Source organism: Misgurnus anguillicaudatus, chromosome 24 (assembly GCF_027580225.2).
Source record: "Misgurnus anguillicaudatus chromosome 24, ASM2758022v2, whole genome shotgun sequence".
Lineage (NCBI taxonomy): Eukaryota > Metazoa > Chordata > Actinopteri > Cypriniformes > Cobitidae > Misgurnus > Misgurnus anguillicaudatus.
In genome coordinates this window covers 26,714,836-26,741,002 of record NC_073360.2, presented here as the reverse complement: position 1 = coordinate 26,741,002, position 26,167 = coordinate 26,714,836, and the positions used below count along the sequence as shown (strand labels likewise).

Below are 26,167 nucleotides of genomic sequence, written 5' to 3'. Positions count from 1 at the left end.
TAATTGCTCTCCTCACGTCCATTTCTTTGGTGACCTTGGTCAGCGTGCAATAAACTCCAGATGAATTCATATAAAGGCTAAATAGCATTGCTGTGAAATGTTTTTGATACAAGTCTCTATTTCAGCTGTGGTTTCCAAGTCTAGGCTAATAGTTTGTTTGAATTTAATTTTGTGTTTTTATCCCTGGGCCTTTGTGCTTGTAAATAAATTATTCATGGAGTCCACTTGTCCAAAATGTGCAATATTATGAAGAAGGTTTGGAATATTTTACATCAACTTAGAAATGCTGCCAACAAATGTGTTAAGTTTTTTGGCTCAACGTTATGCTCAATAAATTAAATATGCATAAGTGAAAGACAGTAAAATTGGCTTCACCAATAACAAAATCTTGAAATTTATTCATATGAAAAACAGTGATGGCAACTAAAATCTAACATTTGTTTAGAGAACATGCCTGGCAGAAACTGGAAATAGATCAAGACTTGGCAATGTTCAGTTTAAAAGTTAACTTAGACTTGTGGAAATATCGTGCAATATCACAAATGAGGCGAAGCAAAAGGTCATGGACAAATGGGACATGATTATGGAAGCTCATTAGACCCAAACAGTGAGTGACTATACATTTTAATTAATGTGAATCAGAAAATAAGTCTGCTAAAAAGTTTTATGCTGCTCTTCTAGCCCACTCCTGTTTTGAAACTATATGGCGGGACAAATTAGATTACGGTGGGGCACCAAGTCTATTAATGGGAAACACTGGACCATACCAATATAGTCTGTCTCATCCCATATCCCACTGGGAAACTTGATATACTGCCCAGCCCTAGTGTAGGATACAAAATAAATACAATATTCTATTGTAAATTTTTACTGTTAAAACTAAAGAAATTGTTTACAGTGTATCCTATACCACAGGTCCCCAGATAGGGGGATTCAGAGGGATATACAGAGTACAGTCTATTCAGTATTTTGCACAATGAAATATGAAATTATTATCCCCCACCCTAACAAATAACTTTGGATAACATGACTTGTAAAAATGACATATTTCAGTTGATAAACAACCTACTACTAACTAAACCACAATCTGTACACATCTCCTTTAATATGCTGAAGCAACACTTTAAGGGCCCTATCATACACCTGGCGCAACGCAACGCAAGTGTCTTTTGCTAGTTTCAACCCGGCGCAATTATCATTTTCACGTTTAGCGCCACGTTGTTTAAATAGCAAATGCATTTGTGCCCAATGTTGCACCCATGAGTTTTCTGGTCTGAACACAAGGTGTGTTGAGGTGCATTGTTGGTGCGTTGCTATTTTGAGGCAACTAAAATAAACGTCGCCATTGACCAACAAAAACCTGGTCTAAAGTCTAAAGTCAATGGCGCAATATTCTTTTTGTTATTTAAAGAGCGCATTAGTAATATGTGCTTATAAACGGGACGACAACGCAGGTTTGCTTATCACATACATGAATGCGCAGCAGCACAAAAATGCTTTTAAATATGAAAAATTAAAGGATTCAAATGTAAAAGATTATTATTGAGTCTCTTGGACATAAATGAGGACCAATTATGAGACGTTAGAAGGCGTAAAGAGCTGCTTCACCTGTAGCCTGGTAAGTAAATAAATTATTTGCTTTAAACAAATGCATCTATTTTTAAATGTTTTTAAAATGCTACCCTACGGATTTATTGTATATGATGACTCTGTACCTGTGGATATGGTGAGATGAGAAACATTTTTAAGTAATGCTTTTAAAAAAAAATAGAGCTGTCCAAGTGCTGAAACGTCTCTCCGCACGTTTGTAAATTCTTTATCTCTTGTTTGTATTTTTAGAGTACAAACCTTTTTTTCATTTTTGCAAATTATTTTATGAGATTACAATGATTGTATAGGATATTAATACATTTACAGCAATTAAAAGCCGCTATTTTTACTTCTATGACTGAAAGAAAACGTCTTTTAAAGGTTTTAATTCAAAAAATAACAATATCAATAAAAATGAAAACAACAAGTTTTTTAACATTATTCTTAAACTGGTGGTCTTCTTCCTCCGCTTAGTTTTTCAGTTTACAAATTCCGTGCACCATTACAATACTTGTAAAATGCAGGGAATATATGTCTCAAAGGGGGAGAGTAGATAAGGGTGAAGTACATATTTTAAATAAACAGGAGAAACTCTCTGTTAAGTGAGAATATGGGTTTTAACAAAGAAAAAACACAAGCTTCTTTTAGCTTGAAGACAGACTTCATTTGCACTTGGCTTGTCAGGGAGAATTAAATATGCAAGATCTGGCTTAAAAACCTTGGTTTCCTAGAAATGCACCTAAGTTCACTCCTCTTTCTCTGACACCTGTCACAAACTTTTATTCTTATCATGGTGGTCCCATGAGGATGCGAGAGAGAGAGAGCGAGGGAAAGCGAGGGCCATTTGCATCTCTATAAGCACAACTTGCATGCACTTGCATCTTGCAGCACTGCTGGAATAACTTATAGCGCATTATTTTATTGCCAATCTTGCTTCTGACAACTGCTGGCTATTTACTGTAAATTACTGTAAGGAAAATATGTTTTTTTTTTTTTAGATATTACATCTGTGCAACCTTTTCCTTGAAAAACGTTTGTATGTGTGTGTTGGAGGGTTTAGTTGTGGGCTCCAACTGAGATCAATCCCATCATTCAAGGACAGCAAGGCAAATTAAGCTAAGCTGTAGTGAAAGAAAAGATGGATTTGCTTGTTGTGAAGACATTAGTTTGAAAGCCAAACGGAGAGATGGTTACACTTCATCATATAAAAGCCGTGTCAGGACATTAATTTGCCTCGTTTCCTCGACTAGACCTCCAGACATTTCCAATTTCCCATCTAACCACTGTTTTCTTGATTTAGAAATGTTACTGGCACTTACTTGTGATTGAACTATTGTTCTCGGTATCAGTTTTTTTCTTTCTGAGAAGAAAATGAGATTTCAACGTCTCAGAGTGACAGTGAGAGCAGTGGCTTTGGGTTGGTTTCCAGAAACCAAGGTTATTGTTCATGCATGCGTGCTTTTTGAGCATGAAGGTTTTTTGAATGCCAGGTCTTTTCAACATGTCCTGCACATCATGGTCTTTCAGTGGAGTAACAGGCTTGGTGGAGTAATGAACTGCATTATGAAGTTAATAACGTTAATGATTTTTTGTTCATTTAATTACATCTAATAAATGACATTTTTCACAGTGTACAATAAGCCTTTTGTTCTACTCCATAAACTTGCAACTTGTAATAAGCCTGCGCCCCTGTTCATCAAAAAGTCGAATGCATAAAGAGCGCTGACAACAATTTGCAAATGTGATCCAAACAAAAGCGCACTATTACTCATCGCTCGTGAATTACTATTACTCAACATTATAACATAAGCAGCAGAGGAACCCTGAAAAAATAACATTAATGTCATGCATTGATTAAGGGAGACTTTCAAACTACCGCTTTGCTGGTTCTGGATGGAGTCTAAATGGTTATTAATTCTTTTTAGATCCTGCTTTGATGATTATTATTAGGGCAACAACCAGTATACAAAATCGAATTTAAAACATTAGAAAAACAAAAGGCCCTATTGCTCACATTTAGACAGACTATTTTCATATGGCATTTCATGCACATTTGAGTGTATCCATACAGATGAAGCTACTATAATTTGAAATGAGCTTTATATAGCTTTGTCGTATATAGCAGCTTTCATAATCTTTCATCATCACTTCCAAATGTCAATAGAAGGCTGAAAAGGATTTTTCTTGTCAGTCTGAAAAGGGAAAACTGCTAAAGAAGCAGCTTTGAAAAACGGATGAGTTGAGATTTACAGGCCTGATAATCACATCATGAGATTGTTGTTGAATTTGATGTGAAGAAAGTGCAGTTATGAGCACAAATCATGTTATGAGCCGACTGATAACTTGGCATTTCATTATTAGAAACTGGAATACCACAGTTTGGTTGACAATGTCTCTCTCTAGCAGTGGTGGCTTGTGGGTAATAATTCAAAATAAGTGTTTGGAGTGTCATGTGTGTTGGTTGTATTTTCAAAATATGTGTTTGTTGCATCATGTAGGGCTGTCACGATTATGAAATTTAATTGTCTAATAAACTGTGACGATTATGACAATGTATTGCCTGTTTTACTACATTCTGTAGTGGCTGCAAAAAATCAATTCCTTACAGATCCTTAAAAATAGCATCCTTAATCACATCTCTAAATTTCGAATTGATGTTTTGGAAATGTATGTTTTACTTGGCATTCATACTACTTACCAAGTTTTGCAGCAATTTTTACAATTTATTTTCCACTGTATTGAATGGCTTTGCAATGTATCGCGATATACAAGTTTTTTCATTACCATCAGTTACACTGTGATAAAGTCCAATATTCATACGGTGTTTAGCATGTAAGAGTTTCCGTGATGAAAGCATTGTTGACTAGGGTGGCCATTCGTGCCAGTTCCGCTGGACACATCCCGAACATGTTTTCGGGTACGTTCTCCGAAAGTCGCGTTGGTCATCAAGGTTTAATATTTCGGATTCAAATTCAGAAAAGCAACCGTTACATTTCAAGGTAAGAATGAAACTACAATGATTGTATGTCTTAAAAGAAATAAATCTTACATTTTTTATGTATTTTAACTGAAATGTGAGAACCTTGATGACGTATGCGGTCGAGCAAAGCGACTTGAACTGAAAACATGTTCGGGACGTGTCTGGCGGAACTGGCATGAATGGCCACCCTATTGTTGACTCTGATGAGGACTACACACCGGAGACAATACCGCTACCGCATCGTTGACTTGGGGAAAAGCCGCGCAATATTTACTCTCGTTTGATTTCTTCGTTTATTCCTTTGTTTTGCCTTGTTTGCCTTCGCTGACTGCACATGCAGGTACTGTGAGTTCTGAATGCTCTTTCTCTGTGGTACTTTTGCTCTTCCTAGAGTGCCTCGTGCACGTTCAAATCAATCAGGGGTGCGCATGTGTGGGCAGATCCTGTAACAACAGGATTGGTAGCCATGGTCACGAGAGAGAGTGGTAGTCGCGCAAGCCAATCATTTGTTTCGTCCCAATGGAAATAATTAGCTGTGAAAGGTCTACAGACACTCGAGTTTTATACTCTCTTTTTCAGAGTACTTACATTTTACTTATGTATTGGTAAATAAAGACAGTTTAAACAAATTTGGAAAAACGTTTTTTAGATAATTCCTGCCTATCCTGCCTTTAAGGAGCGCCATCTGATACTGTCTAATTTATACAGGCGCTGCAGCTCCCCCTTGTGTTTTTTAAAGAGATATGCAATCATTGCGGTGATCTGAAATCATTGTGATGAGGTCAGACAATCGCGATGAGACGATTATTTGATCATTGTGACAGCCCTAGCGTCATGTAAACCATTTGCATCACGTGTTTTGTCAAAATAAGTGCCTACTGCACACACGTCAAAACTGCCAAAAAGAGATGCTCACGTTCACAAAATACACGCAAGACACTCCCTTAACAGTAATCTCTTACTGTGGGTTTACACCAAACGCAAAGCGTGCAAAAGCATCGTGTTGCTAGCTATAGATTACTCGTGGGATTTAACTTCGTGGCATGCAAATTTTTTGCTTGAGTTGAATATTTTTAACTTGGGCGAAGACGCGTTTGAGGCGAATATTGCGTGTTTTCACGGCAAACGCGTCGTCCATATCGCGTCATTCGCATCGCCCCAAGCAAGGACGCGTCTGATCGCGTCTTTGCATTGACTTTGTATGTAATCTACTCGTGCAAATCATTGAACTCGCATCTGGTGTAAACCTACAGTTATTACGCATAAGATTATGCGAGTATCTGGCAAACGCGAGCGTCTCTTTTATCATAAACCCTTTAGACGCATCCGCAGTAGGCACTTATTTTGAGAAGATATGTGATGCACAAAGGATCTCTCGACGAGCAGAACACATATTTTGAAATTACAAACCACACACATGACAGGCTACATGCATGTTGTGACGAACTTCACATCGAGCACCCTCGAAAAAAAGAAGTCAACGTTCTCTAGACATAAATGTTAAACTATTTAGTTTCAAAATTACCCCATGATTTACTCACCCTCAAGCAATCCAAGATACACATGTCCATCATCTTGGACTAGTGCGATTCCCGCAAGAGTTTTAGCATAGGGAGCGTTGGTTACCATAGGTACGTTGCACACTGACACTTGTGAATCATGTCCAAGATGGTAAACTATTTGTAAACTACTTCCATTATAATTTTATTAAAATCATCACTTTACAGTAAGAGTCACCATTGTGCACATGCACACATTAGCATTCCTTTGCGCATTACAAATCCCTAGGTTGCCACCATTTCCTGTGGCTTTCAATTCCAAGCCAAATCTCTCACAGATAAGCAGAACAGAGCTCAAGTATTCACGCAACCAAAGTGATCTCATGCCACTCCTCTATTCTTGCACTTCCTAGATAACTTTGGATGTACATTTGGATGACTTTTTTATGCTTATTATGGTATATTTATCTTTCAAACCCTCAGGCGTAAACAGCACTTTCAACCCTCTTAAAACTGTAAGGTTAAATAGACTCCCACCTCAAGCTTCGGAATAACTTCTAAAGGAACGGAAAAACATCTGTGGGAGAGGCTTAAAGGGACGGCCTAACAAAACACCTGCTGGTTATTTTTTCTTCTCATGCAACCTCATCAACCAACAAAACATTATAGATGCACTATCTAAATGGCCCTCTTTATTATCTCTGCCTTGCAACAAAACTGCACCAGTATATGACGGATCACCCTTTCCGCCTGCGGATACACAGAAAAGATATGTTGTCTCTTAAAGCACCCCTCATCATAAATAATACAGGATGGTGATGATATCTGTGCGTATAAATTTCTTCAAAGCACCCCTGCAACGGAGTTGCCCTACAGGGAGCAAAAAAAGTGTTGAAAATAACAGATTTTTTTCAGGCAGGTGTCGATGTTACCGAAAGTAGGTTAGTATCTCCAGTAATTAGCTAACATAAGTTTTATTCCTGAACAGCAGGATGTCTTTTCACCCCTCTACACCTACTAGTAGTTTTTGATTATTTCTCAGAACTTTTAACAAGAAACCCTTCTTGGTCTTGCTTTTTCCTTTATATGAAATAACAATGCAGATCTTTATGCCCTAACTAATTTAAACAACAGAGGCACATTAAAGGATTAGTCAATTTTCTTTAAAAAAATCCAGATAATTTACTCACCACCATGTCATCCAAAATGTTGATGTCTTTCTTTGTTCAGTCGAGAAGAAATTATGTTTTTTGAGGAAAACATTCCAGGATTTTTCTCATTTTAAATGGACTTTAATGGACCCCAACACTTAAACAGTTTTAATGCAGTTTAAAATTGCAGTTTCAAAGGACTCTAAACGATCCCAAACGAGGCATAAGGGTCTTATCTAGCGAAATGATTGTCATTTTTACAAGTGTGCAGAGAGAGGACCGTTCCGACATTGTTGTATGTGGAATGATACTAATTAATGTCTTTGTGTCAGTTTACTGTTTAAAATGGTCCGCAAATGTGCGTTTAGCACCAGAGGACCAGAGGAAGACAAGAAGTTGTGGTTTAAAAGTGCATATTTGTTATTTTTCTTGTCAAAAATGACAATCGTTTCGCTAGATAAGACCCTTATGCCTCGTTTGGGATCGTTTAGAATCCTTTGAAACTGCAATTTTAAACTGCATTAAAACTCTTACGTGTTGGTGTCCATTAAAGTCCATTCAAAATGAGAAAAATCCTTGAATGGTTTGCTCAAAAAGCATAACTTCTTCTCGACTGAACAAAGAACGACATCAACATTTTGGATGACATGGTGTTGAGTAAATTATCTGGATTTTTTTTATAGAAAATGGACTAATCTTTTAAGCAGCGTCAGTTTCAGTGTTGAATCCGAAATAAAGTTATTCTTATATTTTATGTTTTTTTTATATATCAAATACAGCAGACTACAAAGGTTCAGATAACTGGCAACCTAAATACAATTCAGTTACGTGACTGGCATGATGCGTGTTTACAAAATACATCACAACTTTATATTCCAGTGCATGGCAAACAAGTAATTCATGCTGTCTGGAGGTGGTATGCTTTCATTGTGACACTATTCACAGGCACTCATATTACACTGACAGTATTAGGTATTGATCAATATACATTTATCCAATTACTGGTGTCCACAATAAAACATTTTAGGTGTTTACTTTTTAACTTTGCTTTGAATCTTCACTAATGCATAGTTAAGAACAAAGAGAGGTTTCTGCCAACGATACTTAAAATATTAAGACATCAATAGAGAAAATCTTCTCCAAACATCAGGGCTGTGCAATGAATTATTAATGCAATGAACAGGCACTATGACTGGTGCTGCAAATCAGACCTCAAGTGTCCAAAAAGATAGTAGGCAGCTCACAAGGTTTTAAAAAAGTCAAACACACATATAATACCTGAAAATGTTGTCTGTTGTAGATAGGCTGCTCACTAGGTTTTGAGACACAGCCGTTTACACATTTGTGCCCAAAAATGCAGTCTACTGAATGTACTGAAACACACCTATGATCCCTAAAAAACGTTGTTAGCTGTAGGCTTCTCTTCGCTGCCTAGTAAGCCTACTAATAGGTAGGCTGTTGCTCACTAGGTTTTGAGACACCTCCACACAACACTCATCATCTAAATTTGTAAAACACCTCCCTGAGTAATATTAAAGCATTTCTGGTGATAATCCCGTGTCTCGTTGTCGACACATAGAAGATATTTTCACAGAAAGCATGTATGCTTCAGGCACATTGATATCCGATTTATGCAACTGTCAAATTAATCTGTAACATTACTGCAAACTTGCCGGGTGCAACATAACGGGAATTAGAAAAAGTGTCATTCGTACATCTTATTTTAAATAGGTTTAAACCTTTCGTTCTAGTAACCACTCTAACCCTAAATATATTTTCTATATGCAAAAGTAGTAAAAATGAAGTCTTCCTCACTCCATCAATCAAACAACAAACAAACAAACAAACAGAATTGATAAACTTCCTTAAGCTGTCATAGAGAAGTACTCACCAAACGACCAAAGCAGGAAACATTTGGCGATTGTGTATCCGTAATGGTAGTTTTTGGGAAGCATAGTAAGTAAAGCGGGAATACCGCACACTGTTAGGTCGCTGTAATAATACTGAAGCAGAGCGCTGGCACCACACTTACTTCTCTGCGTGGATGGATCATTACAGAGCTTTGTTTTTACGTGGACATTTCCTGTTAAACACGCGTCTCAGCTGCTCCCTCTACCGGACACTTCACTAACTACCACAAAAATGTGCAATGCTCCTACTGTCACTACTGACAAGTGCGGTTTAAATGTTTGTTATCATAAATGTGCAGTTGAATTAGCATAGCGTCTTTATCCCATAAAAATGGGTGATATGTCTTTCGTGTTTCTATGGAAACTAGGTCATTCAACCTGATCGCATGTGTCATATTTTACAAAATGTTTTAATGTGGGTTTTTTTCTATTTATTTGTTTGTTTTAAAGACCCACTGAACAGTTTTGTTAGATGCGTTGATGTAATTTGCCCTCTAAACAGAAAAGAGATAACGTTAGATAGATGGCTCCTCCCCCTTTAAAACAGCTAAAAGTTTAGTTTGCCTCACATCTTTCTTTCATTTTTAATTACCAGCCACATTATAATAAACAAACATGTAAAGTGGATTATCTTCTAAATGCAATACATTTAATTAAGGCTAACATTTACTAAAACTGTCCATTTTAATTTAGCAGAAATCTAATCCAGTCAGTAAAATATAATTATTACGACGACCACCGCGTACGCAACATTTGTGGCTTCAAATTCTATCACTCGGATAAAAACCGTGGGCTATTTAACAGTGAATTAATGACCGATTAATATATGCTATTGTGTGAAATAAACATATGAATTAGCCATAAACGCTACCTCATAACCTCGCCGATGAAAAATGACCATATTTGTCACGTTTTTCGCCGTTTTTGGGCATCCTGGCCTGCGGTTACTATAGAAACACTGCGGACGCTGGGCGAACGCTCTGGAAATCACAACGCAATCACGCCGGGCGGTCCCGCGCGTCTCCGCCGCTCTTGCAGCGCAGAGGACGGACTGGAAGTTTCCGGAAAGTTCGCTGAATAGAGATATAAATGGGTCGCGAATGACTGTATCGAGTGCGCGCTCTGGATTACCACTACCGTCGGATACACACTGGCGAAATATTGCTAACACAAAGCTGGTTTGTTTATCTAAATCGCTCTGTCTTACCGAGGAGAGTCCGGTATGGCTGTTGTGGGCTTTGATGTGGGCTTTCAGAATTGCTATATTGCGGTGGTCAAGAGCGGAGGCATCGAAACCATATCAAACGAATTCACTGACAGATGCACCCCGTAAGTGAATTATGTTAGCACGTGCTAATTCATAAACATTGCAGCTAAAGCATCAGATGCATGTTGACAGTTTCTTGACATGATCGCACGTTAGACATCCAACCATAATGAAAGGTTACCAGCTGAGCATTAGGCATATTTGAGAAAGTCATGTTTATGTACTGCAATATGCAATGGTGGATGTTTAATCATTATGATTTATGAAAAACATAACTTTAGCAGCAATCCGCTTTACATATGACATGGGTTGTTAGTTCATACATTTATCAAGCATCTAACGTTCATAAGCCTTACAATAACCTGAATAGGTCAACCCTTAAGAAAATTATCTATGTTTTTTTGCTGTAAAAGTGTAGTAACCATGTTTTTGGTGTATTGATAAATATTAGCAAAGCCATGGTTTTACTACAGTAACAATTATGTTACTATGCCTTTTGTTTGTTTCAACTGTGGTATTTTTATGTAATAAGTTTATTTTTATAGCACTTTTTACAATTTTGCCAAATACATATTAGCAAAGAGGCAGTAGACAATGAAAAACCCAAAATATGAAAAAATAAAGAATGCATGTTATTATTGCATTTTTTTTATATTAGCTGTACAATGTTAGCCATGCTAACTGTGAAAAATTAAAGGGGACATATCATGAAAATCTGACTTTTTCCATGTTTAAGTTTAGAAATTGGGTCCCAGTGCTTCTATCAACCTAGAAAATGTGAAAAGATCAACCCAGTAACAACTTTTTGCATCATGTGAAAAAATAGGTAATTGAAATTTGGCTCCCCCTGTGATGTCAGAAGGGATAATACCGCCCTTAATTTGCACTATCCGATCACAGCACTGCCAATTAGTGCACAGATCAACTAATTTGCATGTTAAAGGACACACCCCAAAACAGCACATTTTTGCTCACACCTACAAAGTGGCAATTTTAACATGCTATAATAAATGATCTATATAAAAGTTTGAACTAGAACGTCACATAATGATGTACTCTGGGGACACCAAAGATTTATTTTACATCTTAAAAAAGTTTTGTAAAATGACCCCTTTAAAATTTGAGTATTTTGCATGTTGTCATCTCTGCTTTGTTGCTTACTATGTGTTATTTGGGTTATAAATTGATGTTTGATATGCTGCCCTGAACCTTCTTTTGTAGAGCTGTTGTATCATTTGGTTCAAAGAACAGGACAATAGGAAATGCTGCAAGAAACCAGGTTGGCTTAAATAACATGTTAAAGTCCTGGTTTCACAGACAGGGCTTAGCTAAAGCCAGGACTGGGCCTAAGTTAAATTTAAGATATTTAAGAATCTTTTATAAACATACATTAGATAGAGATGTTACTGTGTGTATCTGAAGACGTATCTATGGCACTGGCAAATTTTGAGATCTGTCAGTGCAAGTTATTTTTTTTAGTTGAGACAGCTCAAACATGTGTTTTAGTCTAGGACTAGCTTTAAGCCTTATCTGTGAAACCGAGGGAAAGCTGTTTGTTTGAATTATTTATACTTGTAGTAAAAAGGATCTAGTATGATGTGTAATATTATGTTTTTCTAGATGATAACCAATCCTGGAAGCACCATCTTTCATTTTAAGAGACTCCATGGCAGGTTGTTTCAAGATCAAGTTGTGCAAACTGAGAAGGGGTGTTTACCTTATGACCTGGTACCACTAAATGATGGGAAAGTTGGAGTTAAGGTAAACACTCGTCTCATATGTAATCCGCAGCACGTGTTGTTTTGTTTACACAAGTATAATTGAGATGGGTGAAGAGAGTAAAACCATCCGATGTCTTTATTAGGTCGCGTACCTCGATGAGGAGCACCACTTCAGCATTGAGCAGATCACGGCTATGTTGTTAACCAAAATGAAGGAGATTACAGAAGCTAACCTACAGAAGAAAGTGGTGGAGTGTGTCATCTCTGTAAGTTTTCTTGAAGGCTCTATAATACAGCAACACTGAACACGTGCTTTAGCCTAGAATAAATAAATAATGTGTTCCTGTGTTTGATATTTAATGGATACCAGAGGCGTGCACCAGAAATAGTAGCCTTAAATTCATTGTAAATTTTAATCAAATAATTTATAAGGCTAATAATGGACCATCATAGGTATGATGCATAGGCCTAACATGATGTTTTAGGCTATGTTAACCAGAACTTGTTCATTTCCATGTACACCACTAATGCAAGCCACCAATCCCATGGTTTGTTTGTGTTTGTTATTTCTTTGGCCGTACAAATGATTTTATTATGCATAGATCCCCTCATTCTTCACTGATTCAGAAAGAAGGTCCGTACTGGATGCTGCCAAGATTGCCGGTTTGAACTGCCTGAAGCTTATAAACGATAACACCGCAGGTATCTTTTAAGCTCACCTTTCAATTCACAACGCTACCATTTCCACATCTAAAGCAATATTATTGACACTTCTGTATTGTTTGTTTTCTCAGTGGCTTTAAACTATGGCATATACAAAGAGGATCTACCAGGCACTGACGAAAAGCCGAGGATTGTTGCGTTTGTAGACATGGGCCACTCAGCTTTGCAGGTTTCGGTTTGTGCATTCAGCACAGGAACGGTGAAGGTGAGTATCAGAATAAATCAGATACATCTACACCACAGATCTCCAGGTTTGAGTTTTCAGGCACATCAATGCACGCTCTTTGCAGGTACTGTCGACTGCCTTTGATCCCTATTTGGGGGGGAAGGACTTTGATCAGAGGCTGGTGGAGTACTTCTGTGCCGAGTTTAAATCCAAGTACAAGCTGGATGTGAAGTCCAGGGTTCGAGCTCTGTTGCGGCTGACGCAGGAGTGCGAGAAGCTCAAGAAATTGATGAGCAGCAACGCCACAGACATTCCTCTAAACATTGAGTGTTTTATGGATGACAAAGATGTCTCTGGAAAAATGAACAGGTAATATTTTGAAGATCTAATGTTAACAAATGCTGCATTTGGAGATTGACAACATGTAAAGGATTTTTTGCTTCCAAGTTCAGCTCTATAAAGGAGCAGATTGGTCAGCAAGGAATCAAATGTGATTAAAAGTCTCTTTCTATACAGGGCTAAATTCGAAGAGCTGTGTGGTGATCTGATCGAGAGAGTTAGGGTGCCTTTGGTGGCAGCTCTAGAGCAGGCACATGTGCAGCTTCAGGACATTAGTGCTGTGGAGATTGTAGGTGGAGCGACACGCATACCAGCAGTGAAGGCCCAGATCTGTAAGTTCTTCAAGAGGGATGTGAGCACCACTTTAAATGCAGATGAGGCAGTGGCCAAAGGTTGCGCATTACAGGTGAGATGGTTTAATACTATGTAACAGGTTGCATCAAGGTTTATGTGACTTGTGTTTCAAGTAGACATGTTTAATGTTGGTCCTGGAACAATATATCAGACAGATATCAGTCAAATCGTAGAAATTAGGTTTAAAGTCCCTGTAAAGTCGGATATTAAATGAATGAGATAGAAAAAATGTTAGTTAATCACCCATCCAGATTTGAATGAAGTTAATAAAATCTTGGAAAAATAGGCTAATAAGCGGTGGGGGTGCAAAAACCACGCCCAATCATGGGAAAGCTTCCATCACTCTCCCAACTTTCAAATACCACTACAAATTGAATGGATGCTCGTGATTGTGTAAGGGGCGGGGCCATGTGCAATGTCTCTAATGCGTCATCAAGCCACCATTTTAGGCCTGCCTAAAAAATCCTGAACTGAGGAAATGGTTTAACGGTTTAATGATCTAACTCTGCAATTCAGTACTACATAGTTTAGAGTCTTTGTGGTGTATTTCAGCAATTCTAACATTTACGATGCATTTATAAACTATTTTCAAGATTGACTTTACAGGGACTTTAAGGTCAACTTTAAATTAGGCAGTTTTATAACAAGTTTTCGAAAAGAGTGCATGGTCGTGACGTCATGCACATGTGTCAATTCAGTCTATACAGGAATGTGATACCAAAACAACAATGGCGGCCTAAAGGACTGTGTTTGTGCTGCTCAAAAATAATGAGTTTATTAATGTTTCTCCAACAAAGATGACAAAATTTGTAGTAAAAATCATTGTCCAGTGTTTCCTCTAGGATTTTTTTCAGCTGTGGCGGCAGGGGGCGCCCATGATGATTATAAATGTACATTATTTTTTAAAAAGTATAATATAGGCTACAGTAAACTAACATGTATTTTTTTATCATTTTCATGCTGTCATTTACTTTTCCTCATATTTATAGCATATTGCTTTTCTATGTTTGATCTAAAATGTATTTTCTTAAAAAACGTTACACAGCTACGTACGTAGTTCGGATATTTCATTGTAGTTTTAATGTAGTGTGCATTGCAAGTTGTGCTCGTGTTTAGCGTTACAGAGCTGTTGCAAACTCACGCACAGTCCTGTTTGATAATCCGCACCGCTGTGATTGAACGAACATCCATCAGCAGCAATTTTATTTCACACCCGGACCATTTGACATAAAGACCCCGAGCCGGTCACACCGCAAATCGCGCAGTTGAATAGAAACCTTAACGGTCTTCAGACAGATCTTAAACACAAAGCACGGGGCCATTTAAAAACGAGTCGAATTTTGGTCTTGGATGTTAGACCCGCATTTTACTCTTGTCTATTGAGTCCCGACCTGCATCTACAACACAAATGACACGCGAATAGTCTATTATTACACCCGTTAGATCAAATCCCGCGGGTACCCCGACCCTGCTGTTTCGTCTGAAAACAGATAAAACAGTCTCACCGTCTGCCTCAAGTTTCTATTACCAACGTTCTTCTCTTCCACGGGAATAATGTAAGTTTCCTTACAAACAGATTCGACTATTAATGTCTTGCAGTCGCATATAAGTAGTATTCAGTATTTAGCCTTTTGTTTTTGGACAAATATCATATCATATTTAATGTGAAACTTTGTGAGTGTTGATCTAAAGCACAGAAGATTGATTGACAGCTGAGCGGTCAGCAGCGCGCTACTGCGCTTATAGCCTATATTCTGAATAACTAATGACCAGATAAGTTGATAATATGACTGAGTACAGTGATTCCAAATGAATCTCCAAAAAACTCGTAATATGTTAAATCGAAAGTTTAATAATGTCTTTTCTCGCAGCCCTGCGCTGCGTCCGCGTTGAACATCAAATGCGTGATGACCTTGAAGTTGCACCTTAAATTACCCTAAATTTATAGTCATAAAGATAAAAGGAAAACAATATTCGAAACTTCAAATTATGTCTTTTTATTTGTATAAACTCACAATAAGGAGAAAACTTTGTGCTTACTTAAAATCATTAAAAACATGACGTGCTTTCTGCTGCTTTGGTCAGCGCGTCACAAAAAAAAAAAACAGAAACTCAAATACTTTTTTATTCGTTTTGTCAATTTAATTATTATTTAAGTGTAACATATTTCGTATAGGCTTATTTATTTTATTATTATTTCTCAAAACAGAGACGTAGCCTAATCATCCTCTGTTGATTTAAATCTATTTGTTCATTAAACTAAACCCATGGAAGAAATTATGATACTTTAGGAGATTTATTTATAAATGAGTTAACAACGCGAATCCAGAAAGGAATTTATTTCTAAGACAGCCAGTCTGGCAGGTCGGACATTTCGGTAGCTTTATTTTGCGAGCTGCCGCCGTGGGTTTTGTCTAGAAGGGATACAGCAAATGCCGAAAAGTTAATGATTAGATTTGGAGGTAGGATTATTAGGATGAAAACAGCGGCTCTGGCTAAATGAGATACAAATACATCCTACAATCGTGTGAAATTTTGTGTTTAGAGTTGGGTTTGGTTGAAGGATTAGGATAAAACAGTGGTCATCCAGCGAGAATTCGTTTGCTGTATCCCTTCTATCCACAACCGCAGGCGTGGCGGGGATGTTTTAGGCATGGCGGGCCGCCACGGTTGAATGTATATAGCGGAAACACTGTTGTCCATCTAAACAAATCTACTCAATGCTTTCGACGTCTTAATTGTTTATAAAAAAGGCGTGTAGTGTTTTTTACGAACTAACATTGCCGTCTACTGGCCTGGTATGCATAATACAGCTGTTTCAGACATTAATGGGACACTCCACTTCTTTTAATGGGCTCATTTTCCAGCTCCCATAGAGTTAAACATTTGATTTTTACCATTTTGAAATCCTTTCAGCTGATCTCCGGGCCTGGCGCTACCACTTTTATCATAGCTTAGACCATTTAGCATCACGATATTATGCAGTGCTCGAAAATAGTCCTCTGCTATTGAAAGTTACCTAGGGGACTATTTTCAGGTGCTGTGTAATATCATTGAGCCATGTTATGTCAGTAAAGTCCTTGATTATTACGCCAGAATGAGAGTATAGTTCCTAGTCATATCATGTCTGCCTAGAAAATCCCAACTTTTAATTTTCCAACGGTCTTAGTACACAATGTAACTACAGAAGAGTCAAGTTTTAAATAGGAAAAATATTGAAACTCTTTGGTTATTTTTGAGCGCGATGCTAATGGTTTAATCAGATTCAATGGATTATGCTAAGCTATGCTAAAAGTGGTATCGCCAGACCCGGAGATAAGCTGAATGGATTCAAAAACAGTAAAAATCAAATGTTTAACTCTAGGGGAGCTGGAAAATGAGAATATTTTCAAAAAAAAGTGGAGTGTCCCTTTAAATGTGGATCTTTTTGACAGCGTTGTCGTGAAAAGTTTTGTTGTTGTGTAAATTTAGCCTAAATTAGGTTTTTGGCCAGCAAACTTGTTCTAGGACCATCAAAAAATGTTCATGGTGATATTTGCATAAGATTTCATTTGCAACTGAAGTGTGTAATTTTTTTCCCATTTATTTTTTAAATACTTACTCTTATATCAGCTTATATTCAGAAATAATTATAAGACAATTGTACATTTATTTTCCTCCCTAAAAGATAGCTGTATTCTACTATACACTGTGGTTACATTTTGGTTTAGGATATCCTTAAGTTTTGGGAAACCTTTTTAAAAACAATCCTTATTTTTGCAGTTCAATGTGACACAAGTTGCGTGAAGATTACACACTTCAGCTTTAAAAGTACTGAATAGAGAAATCCTTTAGAAACATCAAATGCAATCGATTTGTAAGAATGATTAATTCCATGAAATATTACGATGTATTGTTTTTTTTCAGTGTGCCATGATGTCCCCTGCATTCAGAGTACGAGACTTTACGATCACAGATGCTGTCCCATTCCCAATCTCTCTTTCCTGGACCAGTGAAGCAGATGAAGGCAAATCGTAAGCTTCTCAGTTTGGATGCTCTTTGCCCTCATATCTGTGCCAGGCGTAGAGAAACGTGCTGTCTGTGCTTATGTGACATATCAATTAAGATTTTTTTTCACATCTGCTCCCAAATATTAATACACCTCTGTGTATATATCCTTTCCCTCCAGCTGTCATGAAATATTTGGCAGGAACCAACCTTGTCCTTCAGCCAAAATCATCACGTTTTACAGGAACAAGCCTTTTGTTTTGGAAGCTTTTTATTCAGATCCAGATTCACTGCCGTTTCCCGAGGCGAAAATCGGTGAGAATCAATTATGTCATAATCAGGCAAGATTTGAGCTCTTAAAGCATGCTAAAAAATTAAAAATAGTCAAAGTTATGCAGTGCATGTGTATGATGTGAAAATAAACTTCGCAGGGGAATATAAAGTGCAGAACATTCAACCTCAGCAGAATGGAGAAAAGGCAAAGGTGAAGGTCAAAGTTCAAGTTGATTGCAGTGGTATAGTCAGTGTAACCTCAGCCATGGCGGTCCTGCGGGTCAGCGCTGATGATGAAACTACCAAAGTAAATGGGGAGATGGACAATGATGATGGGATTGACGTGGATGCACAGGTTGGTACCATGTGGCTTTTTGTCTGTGGCAAGTTATAACTGTAGATGTAATAAAAAACGAATTAATGTGTCATTAAAACATAAATCATTTTATAACACAAGATATTTGTTTTGCATGAATGCATTTTAATGATAAACAGGATGCTATATAGATGTTGGCATAAAAAGACAGTGGTGGTTGTAATTGTCCATGGGGGTTGTAATTTCAGTTTGTAATAGTTTGGGTTTCTATGAGGGTGACAGTGGGCAATTGAATTGTATGTAACTATCAGTACCTTGGGACTGTGATTCTAGGACAAGACACAGGAGACAAGCTCTGATCAGCTCTCGATAGACAAAGAAAACCTGCAAACAGCACAGTGTCCCCTCATGAAACCAGACCTGAATCATACAGATGCATTGAGCGTAAGTGAGCTACACCTCTCACTTACCGCTTGCCCGGCCCATTTAGCTCCTATACACAGTATGTCCACATTAGGTGGGCATCTTCTATATTTAAACTGATATTGTCATTCGACTGTTTGTACCATTATGCAAATGAGCAATCTACTTTCTCCACAGATGAACGGAGAGGTAAACAATCAACCCCCTGATGCTAAAAAAGCAAGGATGAAGGTCAAACATGTTGGGCTCCCCATTGAGAAGATGACTACTCAGCAGTTACCAAAGGAGAGGCTAAGCACGTATATTGTTCAGGAGGTACTGTTGATTTTTAAGGGTTAACGGGAAGAAAACTGGAAAATTATTAAATATATAGCATATATTTTAGTGTGCAGTGCAGTATATAGTATATATAATACAGTCTGCTAAGTTTTGTTAAAAAAGTCTCGTTGCTCTATTTAATCTCATTGTCCAGGACAAACAGTTGCCATGCAGTACTTTCATTTGATTTTAGGGCTGCATAACAACTAATTGTTTGCAGAATTAAAGTTTTTGTTTACATCATATATGTGTGTGTATTGGGTATAATAATTATGTATATATAAATTCACACACATGCATGTATATATTTAAGAAATATTTACATGTGTAAATATTTATATATAATTATAATAGTTAGGGCCCTATTTTAACTATCTAAGCGCATTGTCTAAAGCGCAAAGCCCACGGTCTAAACAGCGTGTCCGATGCCACTTTTGATAATTAAACGACAGGAAAAATGGTTTATGTGCCGAGCGCACGGTCGAAAAGGGTTGTTCCTATTCCCCTAATGAGTAATGGGTGTGTTTTGGACGTACCCCTAGTTTAAGAATAATGTTAAAAAAATGTGTTTTCATTTTTATTGAAATTTTAATTTTTTGGATTAAAACCTTTAAAAGCCTTTTTCTTTCAGTCATAGAAGTACAAATAGCAGGCTTTTAATTGCTGTAAATGTATTGATATTGATATCCTACATAATCATTGTAATCTCATAAAATAATTTGCAAATATGCAAGAAAAGGTTTGAACTCTAAAAATACAAACAAGAGATAAAGAATTTACAAACGTGCGGAGAGCCGAAGCATTTCAGCACTCGGACAGTGCCATGTTTTTTTTTTAAAGCATTACTTAAAATGTTTCTCATCTCATCATACCCACAGGTACAGAGTCATCATATACAATAAATCCGTAGGGTAGCATTTAAAAAAACATTTAAAAATAGATGCATTTGTTTAAAGGCTAACGTCTCATAATCAGTCCTCATTTATGTCCAAGAGACTCAATAATAATCTTTTACATTCAATCCTTTAATCTTTCATTTTAAAAAGCGTTTTTGTGCTGCTGCGCATTCATGTATGTGATAAGCAAATCCCCATTGTCGTCCCGTTTATAGGCGCATATATTACTAACGCGCTCTTTAAATAACAAAAAAAACATATCGCGCCATTGACTTTAGACCAGGTTTTAGTTGGTCAATGGCGTAGTTTATTTTATTTGCCTCAAAATTGCAACGTGCCAACAATGTGCCTGAACACACCTCGTTTCCAAACTAGAACGCCCATGGGCGCAACATTGGGCTATTTAAACAACGTGGTGCTAAACGTGAAAATGATCATTGCGACGGGTTGAAACTAGCAAAAGACACTTGCGTCGTGCATTGCGCCGGGTGTATGATAGAGCCCTTAATATATACACATATTTGTTTCTTAAAATATTTTTTATAATTTTTTTTCTTAAACAAAATCTACGTGTATGTATTTATACAAAATACACACACATGATGTAAACAAAAACTTTTATTCTGCAAATTAGTTGCGATTAGTGCAGCCCTATTTGATTTGATTTGAATTTAAATCAAGGTATTTAAAATAAAGTTATTCTAATAATTCGCTCAAACTTCCATCTGGCTCCTTTTAAATTTCTCTTTTCGTTCCTGACAGAGAAAGATGATACAGCAGGATTGCCAGGAGAAAGAGCGAAACAATGCCAAAAATGCAGTTGAAGAAAATGTTTATTACTACAGACACAAGCTGGAGGGCCCCTTTCAGACGTTTCTAAATGCTGAAGTAATGCATCATCTCTGCAGGTTTTCTACAGGCTTGTAATCTATTCATCATTTGGGATTCATTTGAATACTTGATGTTTTCATGTATCTTTTTCCACAAAGCCTGTGCGCTGATTCGTAAATCCCTAAATGCCATTTTATTAGCATGAATTCATTTAAATAAATTAGTTTGTACAAACACGCTGGTTATTTTAAGTTGACTGTACCAAACATTTGTTGTCACCCGAAAATAACACAATGCAATGTATTTTGCTCTTATTTTCAGGACCGTCGGACGTTCTTTGAACTTTTAAATGGAACAGAGGACTGGCTGTATGAAGAAGGAGCAGACCAAGATAAGCAGACCTACCTTAACAAACTGGAGGAGATCCAAGTGAGTCCCCTTTCTAAAAAATGCTTTTGATCATAGCTTATCATGTGGGTACAACAGCAGATAGATTTTTGCATAATATTGCATATAGATTCGAACACAACACAGGGTTAAATTCTATGCATTTCCCGTGTTTTTGTCCAACCACAGCGTAATATTTTAATTGACCTGCACACTTTTGACAGCTCGAGGCATTTGGGATGACACGCTTTTAGTTTAAAACCTGAAGACTCATTTTTGTAGCTTTCAAAATCCCTCTGTATCACATTTGAAAGAGCGGTAATTGGCTGCGGTGTGTGGGAACCCTAGCAAAAGCATTCGTGCTTACGAACAGTGATGTATTAAAGCAACATTGTTTTGTTCCACAGAAACTGGGTTTGCCTGTCCAAGACAGATACCAGGAGTCCATAAAGAGACCCCAAATGTTTGAAGAGCTGTCAGCCAAAATACAAAACTACATGACTATTATGGAGGAGTTTAAGAATGGAGTAAGTACAGTTGTCACATTTGCTGTCTTTGTCGTGCATTATTTTAAACAGCCATGTGCTACAACCCAATGCAATGAATGTTACATTGTCTTAAGGGTGCATTAATATGTGCATCATAAATAATGATCGACTATAAGTGCTGTATAGTAATATTAATACTAGCTTGTTGATGAGGTCATAACTGTGATTTATCAATTAGCATCAAGGACCAGAAATGTCATTTTATAATATTTTGTACACTCTGTCCCCCCAGAATGACAATTACAGTCATATTGACGCCATGGATATGGACAAAGTCAAAGTGTGTGTTGAAGATACACAGTTATGGATGACAAACATGCAGAATTCTCAGGATAAACTTGCACCCGATCAGGAACCCTCCATACACAGCACTCAGATCCAGATGAAATTACAGGTGAGGAGATGACATTAACATTTTTTGGGAGACGGATGCAAGAGCTGAATTCTTCTGTATAGATTCCTGTGTTTGAACAGCCACAGGGTGGTGATATTACTCGTCGGTCTCTGTGCTGTTACTGAGCTTTTTATAACCTCTCAATGCTAAAGCAATACATGAGCTGTGTCCCAATTCAAAGGTTGTGCCCTTCGAAGGCTGCATTTCAATATCTTCTGCGGCAGCGCTAGTACGGCCATCCTAATTTGAAGGCTGCTTAAAATGCAGCCTCAAAAGGCGTCATTTTTCCTCAAGATGTTCTTTCACAGCCTAGGCTATCACAAGATTTTTTGCATGGTTATAATGGCTATATTTTAAAATAAACATTTAGAACCTTTTTGATTCTTAACTCTTTCACCGCCAGCGTTTTTAAAAAAAGTTGCCAGCCAGCGCCAGCGTTTTTCATGATTTTCACCAAAGTTTAATGCCTTCCAGAAAATGTTCTTCTTTAAATATTTAAACATACAATATACCAAATGAAAGAACAGACCCTCTGCTTTCAAAAAAAAAAAAAAAACGTTTTATCCTACCTTCAGTGGTTCTTTTGTAATCAGCTTTTGAATATGGGTAGGTTTCTGCAAAAACACCAAATTTTGAGCAAAAAGCTGAGATAATTCCATTTGTGTGACAGACTTTTCATAGAGATCCCATTCAGAGCGATCTTTAAAACAAACACGGACATGCAGCCGCTTCCCATAGGGCAATACTTCCGGGTTTAAAAAGTTGCGGAAAGACGGAAAATCTCGTCATTGGCGGGGAAGCGTTTTCTCTTAATTGACGAGATATCTCGTCAATGGCGGTGATAGAGTTAATAAGGTCATTGTCACTGTTTTAGTATCATGAATTATGTGTTGGGATGGGACGATTACCGGTTTCACGATAAGACGATTAGAAATGTTCCATGGGTGTTGATTATTTTTCTGTAAACCGCACACCTAACTTGTCAAATGTCTTAAAAATAGGCACCAGAGCAATGTTTGTGGTAACCATGGTATAAGCGGAATAAAATAATAATTTGCTTCGCTTCGTGCCGCACTACCACCTTGGGTGTGCATTATTATAATTCAACAGCCTGTCCTCAGTTATTCCTTACATATTTAAAGGGATAGTTCACCCAAAAATGAAAATAATGACTTGCCCTCATGTTGTTCCAAACTCGTAAGGCCTCCATTCATCTTTGGAAACACAGTTTAAGATGTTTTATATTTAGTCCGAGAGCTTGTTGACCCTTCATTGAAAATCTATGTACGGTATACCTTTCATGTCTAGAAAGGTAATAAAAACATCAAAGTTGTCGATGTGACTTCAGTGGGTCAGTTAGAATGTGTTGAAGCATCGAAAATACATTTTGGTCCAAAAGTAACAAAAATTACTTTTATTCAGCATTGTCTTCTCTTCTGCGTCTGTTGTGAAGTGCATGTGCGAGACTAAAGTCACGTGACTGCAGTGACGCGGCTGACGTGTTATCTGGTGCCCCCCAGCTGTTTTTTTGTTTGTTTGTTTGTTGTGCGCCTAGGCTTTGTTTACAGTCTGAGGGAGTTTGGAAAAAAAACTTCGCAAACATTTCCGAGGATAACTTGTCATCCGCTGCACTGCAGTCACGTGACTTTAGTGACGACATGAACTATCCCTTTATGAATCACAAATCAGTGCATTAAGTCTGTGTACATATAACAGCATTTTATTCTATGCAGTTGGGTTTGTTGCATTGGATTAAAGATTTTGTAATATTTCTAAAGGCACTTAACAACATTTGTGAGGAGATTGTATCCAAACCCAAGCCCAGAGTCGACTATCCTATGGATGATGACATTCAACCAGAGCCTCAACACAATAAGAAAAGTCCAGAAGATGTCACAATGGAATACACAGATTTTGTGCAAAATGACGCAGAACACAAGCATATTGAGTAGTGCCCTGTTTCTACACATTGTCATTGCCTGTGGATTGTTCAGTAAGTGTCATGTAAACATAGTTAAATAAAGATTTTTGTTTCTTATATTTAATGTTAAAAGGTGCACTTTACTGTTTATCTTATGTTAAGAGTAATATCAGATTTTTCTGTAGTTTTGTGTTATCTTAATGCGGCATTCACCTCGATATCTTTTCAGTTTGTATTTGCCTCATAGTTTCTATCTGACCTTAAAGCGGCTGAAACCCTGCTGTGTTTGAGTTCTTTATTCACATCATTTATTGACAGATCTATTGCTGAAATGAGTTGATCAAAACTAGCTTCTGTTGCTGACTCTGCTTAAGTAGATATAGCGTTAAAGGGACACTTCAACCAAAAATGAAAATTCTGTCATCATTGTATTGTTCTTAACCTGTATGAGTTTCTTTATTCTGTTGAGTACAAAATAAAATATTTCGACAAATGATGATAAGCACACAATTGACGGTACCCATTACCGTCCACTGTGTGGTTACCATTATTTGTCGAAATATCTTCTTTTGTGTTCCACAGCATAAATAGAATCATCATTTAAAACAACATGTGATGACAGAATTTTTATTTTTGGGTGAACTGTCCCTTCCAGTGTCCATACAGATATTAAGAAACTGTGGAAAAGTAAAAACTTGCAATTTCACAAATGAATGTACTGAAAAAGCTGCTGCCATACGCTTTACTGTTCTCTTTGTGCAGCCAATATGTAAAATGTATGATTTATTTATAGCATATACTGACAGTGAGATCCGTACAGCTAGAGATTCACTAGCATTCTTTGTGAAATTTGTTGATAAAGTGCATTGAGTATTGTACAGTACCTGATGTCTGTTCTTTTGCGTTCTCCTTTTGCCACAAATCACAATAAAATAACACTTTCTGAAACTTTCTGTTCCACATATTTTGTCTGACAACTACAACATATTCATAAATACTTGGTAAGATAAGATAATAGTGATGGTGTATGCAAATAACATTCAGAGCACCATAACATTGCTATTATGTTTACTATCATTTGCTTGTTTGTAGGGCATCATTCTGAAGTGTAGACCTTGAAGTCGACCTTTTTATACTGCATGGTGCTGTACCTGCAATCCAAAAGATCAGTAAATCTAATTTAGTACTGTTAAATCACAACACTTAGATGTAAGTTTATTTAGTTTTGCCTTGGCGATACTGACCTCCTGTCGGGCATAGATGAGTTTTGGTATACTCAGTCTTTGTTATTGAGGTTTGATGGAGAATCACTCTCTCTGTCCACCTGTAATCAGAACACACTGTAATCAGATCCCAACAAGGATATATCTATTTGTTTAGGATTGGAGGACCACGTGAAATTTTACGGATCATCTCTTTCTGATCAATCAATAATCTGTATATTGGAGGAATGCCACGCATCCCCTTTTATTCTTATAATGGATAGCCCTGAAACCCACAAATACAAGGCATGATAGTAAGGACAGCACAAAACAATCATGCATATATGTGACCCTGGACCACAAAACCAGTCACAAGTGGTATGGTATATTTGTAGAAAAAAACAACAATGCATTGTATGGGTCAAATGTATTGATTTATGCCAAAATCATTAGAATATTAAGTAAAGATTATTCTCCATAATGATGTTTTCTACCATAAATATATATAAAAAATATAACTTTTATCATTAGCAATAAGAACTTAATTCGGGCAACTTTAAAGGCGATTTTATAAATGTTTATATTTTGCACCCTCAAAATACAGATTTTCAAAAAGTTGTAACTCGGACAAATATTTTTATCCTAGCCTAGCAAACCTACATCACCGGAAAGCTTATTTATTTAGCAGATGATGTTTACATTTCTATTGTAAAAAAAAACATTGGTAACACTTTACTTGAAGGGGTGTTCATAAGACGGACATGACATGTGTCATAATCATGACATGACAAGTTCTCATAACAAAGACATCTCAAACAATGTCATCTTTGCATTAAAAAAGACATAATTGAATGAATGACAGTTGTTATAAATGTCCATAAATTATCCTTCATGTTCATGGCATGTGTTATGTCATGAGTACGAAGGTGTTATGTCAGTCTTATGAACACCGCTTAAAGTAAAGTGTTGCC

At 37.1% G+C, this 26,167-nt stretch overlaps 2 protein-coding genes and 1 long non-coding RNA gene across 7 annotated transcripts in view; 1 reads left to right on the top strand and 2 right to left on the bottom strand.

The window, feature by feature from the left end:
• b3glcta (beta 3-glucosyltransferase a) overlaps positions 1-10,134 on the bottom strand; it is an 88,278-nt gene extending 78,144 nt beyond the window's left edge. Inside the window, exon 1 of one of the 3 annotated variants that reach the window (XR_008642487.2) lies at positions 9,112-9,924. Coding sequence is in view for 1 of the 3 variants with exons in the window: in XM_055196870.2 (XP_055052845.2) it covers positions 9,112-9,175 (64 nt within the window). In the remaining 2 variants the exon portion in view is untranslated. Of the gene's footprint in view, positions 1-9,111; positions 9,925-10,001 lie in introns of those variants that run through there. The other 2 variants (XM_055196871.2, XM_055196870.2) reach the window with 2 other exon arrangements.
• Positions 10,135-10,325: 191 nt separating this feature from the next.
• Positions 10,326-24,942, top strand: hsph1 (heat shock 105/110 protein 1). Of its 3 annotated transcripts, none has more exons than XM_055196868.2 (18): positions 10,326-10,459; positions 11,619-11,676; positions 12,018-12,158; positions 12,262-12,384; positions 12,721-12,820; positions 12,940-13,046; positions 13,132-13,376; positions 13,524-13,752; positions 17,607-17,713; positions 17,869-18,002; positions 18,119-18,315; positions 18,610-18,720; positions 18,877-19,014; positions 20,676-20,801; positions 21,066-21,173; positions 21,539-21,658; positions 21,912-22,073; positions 23,852-24,942. In XM_055196868.2, the coding sequence occupies exons 1-18, from the start codon at positions 10,353-10,355 to the stop codon at positions 24,023-24,025; spliced, it is 2,487 nt and encodes an 828-aa protein (XP_055052843.2). In that variant the 5' UTR covers positions 10,326-10,352; the 3' UTR covers positions 24,026-24,942. The 3 variants fall into 3 exon arrangements, with proteins under 3 accessions (XP_055052843.2, XP_055052842.2, XP_073719379.1); XM_055196867.2 differs by having other exon boundaries at positions 12,913-13,046; XM_073863278.1 differs by lacking the exon at positions 11,619-11,676 and having other exon boundaries at positions 12,913-13,046.
• LOC141361666 (uncharacterized) lies at positions 23,778-25,958 on the bottom strand. The gene is made up of 2 exons (XR_012367844.1): positions 25,239-25,958; positions 23,778-25,145 (listed from the first exon to the last, which is right to left on the bottom strand). It is a non-coding gene; the product is annotated as an uncharacterized lncRNA (long non-coding RNA).
• Between the last annotated feature and the right edge of the window lie 209 nt (positions 25,959-26,167).

Bases quoted from the DNA above. Each gene is read 5' to 3' on its own strand.
- hsph1 (XM_055196867.2), top strand. From the start codon at position 10,353: ATGGCTGTTGTGGGCTTTGATGTGGGCTTTCAGAATTGCTATATTGCG. The intron at 12,159-12,261 runs GTAAACACTCGT...TGTCTTTATTAG, and splicing joins ATGGGAAAGTTGGAGTTAAG to GTCGCGTACCTCGATGAGGA. The intron at 13,753-17,606 runs GTGAGATGGTTT...GTTTTTTTTCAG, and splicing joins CCAAAGGTTGCGCATTACAG to TGTGCCATGATGTCCCCTGC.